The 7,191-nt window shown below is 40.0% G+C and overlaps 1 protein-coding gene across 1 annotated transcript; it reads right to left on the minus strand.

The window, feature by feature from the left end:
• Nucleotides 1-2,391: 2,391 nt before the first annotated feature.
• LOC107700541 (artemin-like) lies at nucleotides 2,392-3,845 on the minus strand. Its single transcript, XM_016502236.1, has 2 exons — nucleotides 3,691-3,845; nucleotides 2,392-3,569 (listed from the first exon to the last, which is right to left on the minus strand). Exons 1-2 carry the CDS (start codon nucleotides 3,773-3,775, stop codon nucleotides 3,097-3,099), a joined length of 558 nt encoding a protein of 185 aa, XP_016357722.1. The 5' UTR covers nucleotides 3,776-3,845; the 3' UTR covers nucleotides 2,392-3,096.
• Nucleotides 3,846-7,191: the final 3,346 nt, after the last annotated feature.

Consider the following 7,191-nt stretch of genomic DNA (forward strand, 5'->3'; position numbering starts at 1 on the left):
TCCATCACGATGACAAACAATCTGCATATAAATACAGACATGTTCACTATCACTGAATTCTAAATGTGTGACTAAAAATGCCTAGCGGAGGAAAATATATGTGTAGAGCATATAGGCCTGGTCTTATTTATTTGTAGTTAATTCTACCATCAAAAGCCTGTGATGCAGTTTGTTTGAACATAGACATAAACTGTTGACCATTAAGCATTGTCGTATAGCTTATACTGACCAGCAGATGTCAATACTGAACAGTTTTTTTAAAAAGGACACTAAAATGTTGACTAAAATGACTAAAGGAATCAAATTTTACATTACCTGCTGAAGTGGTAGACAAATTCAGTTACTTCATGTAATCTGTCAAAGCTCTTTAGTACTAACTCCCGTTACAAAATTTTGAATAATATCCTGGCCACTCTTTTCCAGATAATCAAAGTATGCAAACGTCAATCTGTTTCTCACACAAGACTTGGAGTTTTTTTTTTCCTGTCTTGAACTAAACTTTCAACTACAGATTGAACAGAATCCCTGAAGAGTACTAACCCATTGTGATCACATTGTTGCAGGCATCTGGTCCTAGTAGTGCAGTTATCACTTAAAAATGCAGAAGAGGCTCCAATCTCCCGTTAATTAAGTTCACCCACGGTGTGAGAGGTGCAGACTCACCGCACAGAGGCCCCTGAGCCACAGCCAGGCTGGTCTGTGAGGGGTGCGCTCATTAGCAGCCCGACAACAGATGGAAACGTTCTTTGCACTTTAGCAGATGAGAGGTTCACCTAGGGCCTAATGGTGCTATAATGTACATACATGTCTCCAAGCAGTCTACCTGACTACCTGATGATTGCCATTAGCTGAACTGAGACAAGAGGTCAATAGAGGGAAATGCACTGTGATGCAGATTAACTTTTTGAAGATTTTTAAGGTGTTGGTTAATGTGCATTTAGTTATCCTTCATCATTAGTATCAGCATTGCTAAAGAAAATTTCATGTTATGTACCCAAAACTCAAACATTTTTAACCTCTCTTGAAAGAGTTTGTAGAAAGATGAGCCAATAAATGAAAAGATGAGAATCTTAATTCACATTATGTATAAACAGCTTTATTCCTATACAGAAAATATGAAGTACAAAAATAAAGAGTAACTTTGCCAACAATGACAATTATAATTGATAAATAAAACATGTAAAATACTGAAGCAAAGCAATGTATTGTTGTCAGCTTTTTAAAACAATATTTTTAGATGTCATTTCGGAGCAGCTTTTATTATTGAAATATCAGGACTCTTTTAAGGTCAGCAGATTGGCCAGACAGATGGACTAGCCAGAACACAATCCATCTCCCCCTCATCCTTAGTATTTTGGAAGAAAACTATTTTAATTTCCTTTTCATAAATTGAATCTGAGACTTACCAGTAAGTGCTCTGAGAGTTTAATAACCCTTTGAGGACTCAGAAAAGCACCCAGTGAAATCCCTTGTCAGATCATGACAAAGTTATCTACAAGTCCTTCTTACTCCATGAAAACCTTTGGGTTAAATAGCTGAGTTTTTCTGCAACTGTGATATTTTGCAGCTGACCTTCTTCAGAGCCTTGTAGTTATCCATGCTGGTTCATCGTGAGATGACAGGGATTGAAGAACACAGGCCAAGGTATAAACAATAAATATAAACATAAACATAAACATAAACATCCACAAGACACATGGTAATAAATAAATAACTTAAATGAAAAAATAAATATGATATCTGTTAAGTGTACAGTAAATGTTAAGGGATGCATGGCATCCATTTGGTAACAGTAAAATAAACATTGGCAAATGCATTGTGGTCATCATCTGTGTTGAGAAAAGAGAACGCTAATGACCCTGCTAAAGCACAGTCTGGTAGACATCACATTATGCTAATTTCTTGTTGTTGATAACTAGAATGGGAAAAACCCTGTCAGGTCAAATAACCATGGTGCAACTAAATCAATATATAAATGCTAAAATGTCAAGAAAGATGAATTAAGAACTGGCCTTTAGTTTGGTATGTAGCTAAATCCAACTACCATTTCACATAGTTTGACAGTTTAGACCTACATCATGCTTACCTAACATATGTTTATGATAATATTTTTTATATAATATGTAATTTGTAGATTAATATTTGATGTACCAGCATAAAATAAATTGGAAAAAACTATTGCATTGTACTATTGGGCTACACAGTCCCTATGGTTGAGCATCAAATATTCATCTTTATATATTTTATTGACTTTATCTTTCATCAACTTACTATATAAAAAACTGGCCTCGTGGAACATGAACCCTTTAATACCTCTTACTTTATTTATGGTATTAAAAAGGATTAAAAATGTAAGCTAGAAAAATTGTTCATATCATTCCTGTAAAAATCCTGAGAAATGAAAAACCTACTGCAAATACAATCAACCTTCAGCGCTTCCAGCTGAAAGGATAATACTAACTGGCCTGCGTGTTTTCTATCGGGCTAAACTTTTAATAATACTCCACATATGTTTGTGCAATTACATTGTAATTACCACAATAATGTGCTGTTAATAATGAATGATCCAAATGTTGATAATCTGGCTGAAATATTACATGCCAGACTGAAGGCCAGGAAAATGGGCACTGACATCCAGGATCAACAAAGGAGTCTGACAAATGAAACAGGGTTTCGTGCTGTATCCAAGTCTGATGAAACTCTTGGTAAGCAAATGCTCGTCGAGTTATTACATGTAGTTTTTGTTTATAGAGCCATTCAGATGGACAAACCAAAGTTGCTGTTCTTCCATCCTCAAACTCTCTCCATATTGAGCCCAAAGAGTCTCTCGTCATCTCTTGGTCTTGGACTTGGTCGAATTGTATTCTAACATCATTCAAGCTTTTCTGTCGAGGTTTGGTGTGATGAAACTTTGAATGCATAAGCTGTTGTTGTGAATCACTCACAGCCAAACCAAATTCCCTCACAGCGCTTCACCATGGCAAACTCGCCCGACCTCGTTCTGTAGCCATGGCCCAGGAGGCTTCCCGATTCCTCCTTTCCTCTCTTTGCACCATTTTTGCAGGTCACACTCCCCCTCCCCTCATTCAGCTCGCCTCATCCCACGCACTCACAGTCTGCTGCGGAGAGGGACTTGATGGTTCTCCAGCTTGTGGTAGCATCCATGAAGGAGACGGGTTCATAGTCCGTGGGCCGGCAGCAGGGGTGTGCGCTAACCTTCCTGGCGGTGCGCTTGGGCAGACTACCGTTGGCCAGCAGAGCGCGCAGAGCCAAGTCGTAGTTCCCACGAGACCTCTGGCAGGAGCCGACGCAGAACTTGAAAAGGACAATCTCGTCTGAGTCAAAGCCCATGCCCAGGTCCCGTACACGCATCTCACGTTTCTCTACACGACAGTCCCGGCTGCTATGCCGACCCCTGCTGCTCTTCTCTTTCTTTTTCTTTTCCTCCTTCTCTTTTTTCTTCTTTTTTTTGCGCGCACCTTTGGTTTGTATGTCAGAAGTGTCCGGTGAGCGGGGGGAACGTTCCCATCTCGCTGGCTGTTGGTCGTCCTCGACGAGCACAGATGGCTCTGTGGGAGAGACGGAAACGGATGGAGACAAAAGGAAAGAGAATTTTATCACCTGTTCAGGACTATACAATTCATTGTTGATTCATTCATTGTGGAAATCATTCCCAGATATCCAACTCACCAAACAAACCGTGCCATGGGGAGTCACTGCCCTCCTCAAGCTCTTCCTCAGCGTCTGGAAAAACCTCTAATGGCAGCTCCTGCATCTCAGCAAATCCTACCGCAGCTTCGGATTCTGCTCGAAAACGTGACCTGCCTCCTGCCACTAGGGGCAGCAGAGCCATGACAACCCATACAAGCACCTGAGCAAACAAAGCAAAGGTGGATGGAAAATGAAAGGACAGTTTTTCAAAGTAATTAGAGCATCTCCTGGGTACTTGAATCAATGGATGTCCGAGCAAAGAATTCGCCCATTTATACACACCTGCCAGCGTTTCCTGTGACAAGGTGCTTCGGTGACTGATGGCATGGCAGGCATTGCTCTGATCTGACTCCTCGGTCACCACCAAACTCCCACCTGCATGGAAAGAACAAGTAATAGCTTTATTATACAGCAACCTACAGTTGTACATGTACATACCAAGTCAGGCAATGTAAACTTGAGAGAGCGACATGCGGGTGACACATACACATACATACAAATGTATATTCAAAGATGTCCCATTCATCACGGTCATAATGCCTTTAGAAATCATGCTCTTTGTTGTTATAGAGAGAGACCGGTGTGATCTCTGAGCGCAGCCGGTGCTGACTTGCCTGCGGACAAAGCTACTGTGTTAAAAAGAGCCGTTGTCCGTCAAATAAACAGCCTTGAAGCAAATGCTATCAAAAGCATTCTTGACGTGGTTAGATTGCAGAGTGTAGAAGGAGCCTCATGCTCTCAGGGGGTCCTACAAGCCACAGAGATACAGAGAGGTTGATAAGAGCTCTGAGCAATGCAGATGTTTATTGACTCATTGCAGTGTGTGACTGTGTAACCTGTGCTGGGGGCTCTGATTTATATCAGGGTCAGGAACAGGGCACAGTGTCTCAGTTAACACCATTCAAACAGCAGGATTCAGTCAAACACGGCAACCCGAAAATGATTGATGAGGACAGACCAATTATTTGCTAGGGGAAAAGGGATGGCAGGCGAAACAGCAGTGCGTGCTGTGCTTATATTTTGGCATAGTTTTATAGTGTTTCAGTTGTGTGGAGTTGACTGAGGCTGGATTCCTTTTTCTCACTCACCTCTGAGAGATCCGCTTCAGGAGGAACTGAACTGATGGCACACTTAAGACCAATTTACAAGAATTAACTAGCAATAAAGCAGTTAGTCACAAGAGGATGTGCCTTAATTTTAGCATGGTTACAGGCTATTGTTAGACACAACATGTTCATGCTAACGGTGTGAAGTGGCTAGTACTGCTGATGAAGAGCCAATTTATAATAACTGCACATAACTAACTATTTTGAGTGACTATTGTGTAATTTCATGCATAACATTATAATGTGGAAAAACAGATATTCATTTTGGTATTTGCTAAAGATTACATTTAACTGTTATTAAATTATGAGCAAAGATTAACTTTATCACAGATTACAATTGAATATCCAGTACTGGCTGACAAATATACACACAATTTAGACAAATAAATTAATAATAAATTAAAAAAAGAAAATCATTGGTAAATAACCAGTATGGTACTGATACCTATTTTTACTATTTATATCTAAGCTGCTCTTTTCTATACAGTGAAAGTGGACGGTGAAAACGTCTGTGCCTGCTGTCAGTCCACTTTCACTGAATTTCATTCGGTGTTAAATGGAAGAACGCAAGCCATACGGGTTGGGAATGACATGAGGGTATATGATGAGAGATTTTTCATTTCTGGTTGAAAATATCCATATAAGCCTGCATTTAGGAAGTAGCTAGGAAATGTAAGGCCTACTCTAATTTCAAATCACATTACTGGGGGCTGGACATTCATTGTACCTGTTCTATTCATTCTGGACCATTTTCTGATGACTCTCTTAATGTTAAAGAAAGATCATCGTAAAGTTTTAAGGGTCAGAGGATCCTTTGCTAAGCTTTTCTCATGCAGTAGGAAGCCATTTGGACTCTCTTGAATGATTTACTAAATAAATCTTTAAAGATGAAAAATAAAGTATTATCTCATGTGCTCCTCAGGAGCATTAAAGATGTCTAATGCTGTATCTTAAGATCTTCAGTCATCTTGGTTTATTGGCTGCTTAAGGCAAATGTAGAATTTATGTCTTCTAAATCCAGCCAAATAAATATGAACCCGTTGAAGCTGTCCAACAGCTTCAGGACATATTTATGGCATCTCTGGAGGCCGGCTTCAGCTGAGAAAGACCACATATGACCAGAGATGAATGTGGACATGCTGTCAAGAGGTTTTACAGCATGAATTCCTATTGAAATGTGACTTCTACCCTGCCCATTCTAACTCCTGCATGTGTTGCATTAAAATTGAAGCGTTGTTTATGCGTGAAGATTTATTGTATTCTGATGATTTTCTAATTGTAATTGTATACATATCCGAATCACCTTAAATATGTGGCACTTCATCTAAACTGCCATAATTGCTTTGATCATAAGCGACATAAAAGCATACGCCCTAAGCTGCATATGTGATTGTTTGTTTATAAATGGTTTGCGTGCGTGCGTGTGTATGAGTGTTATGGCTGTGACTCTGTGAGCGTACACATCTGTGTTCCTGACCACAACAATCATTCTTACAGTCTGGCTGGCTTCCTTCCTCTTCAGCTTCTATCCAGCTGAATGTATAAACCTAATACAGAAAAACCAGGCTGACCGTAACAAGCAAATCAATATCAGACACCTACAGAGAAACAAGACCGACTCCACCACAAGAATTCGGAAATCTATCCATTGTAGACTATGGAAGTGCAATCTGGCTAATAGGTTGGCTAGCATTTGGGGTCTGTGCGCCTCATTTCATTCTGTCAGTTTCTAAATAAGCACCTTGGCCTCTCGTTCCCTGACGACCCCCCACCTCACTGCTTCCTGTAAACTGAGATGGCATGCTGGGGGTGCAGGCCAGAGGTTATGATAAGAGCACTACCTGCTCCTCAAAAACACAGCAGGCAGTTACAGCCAGATAAGCAATGAAAATGGTTCATGACATAACAAATTCACACCTGTTATGCAAATTATTAGTTAGAGGCTCTTGCTTTGGAAGGCATGCATATTACTATTGCTCATACTTGACATTAGGGGTTTATTCTAAACTTCCAACCTAAGTATTCATCTTCAGTGCATAACTTGTCTCACACCATTTATGCTACAGACATGAATGATACTTCAAATCAAGCATTTATTTATATAAGTTGTTTACGTATGTGATACTCTCCAAAATAGCACCAGGGTGAAGCAGAGGAGACAGATTGCTGAATAAAGTTGTTATTTTTGCTTTCTATGCGCACAAAAAGTATTCTCATAGCTTCGTTAAATTATGGTTGAACCACTGATGTCACATGGATTATTTTAACGATCTCCTTGCTACGTTTCTGAGCTTTGATCGTGTAAGGATCCTTGCTGTCTAAGGGAGGGTCAGAGAGCTCTCGCAATGCATCAAAAATATCTTAATTTGTGTTC

This window comes from Sinocyclocheilus anshuiensis, unplaced genomic scaffold (assembly GCF_001515605.1).
Source record: "Sinocyclocheilus anshuiensis isolate Anshui unplaced genomic scaffold, SAMN03320099.WGS_v1.1 scaffold718, whole genome shotgun sequence".
Lineage (NCBI taxonomy): Eukaryota > Metazoa > Chordata > Actinopteri > Cypriniformes > Cyprinidae > Sinocyclocheilus > Sinocyclocheilus anshuiensis.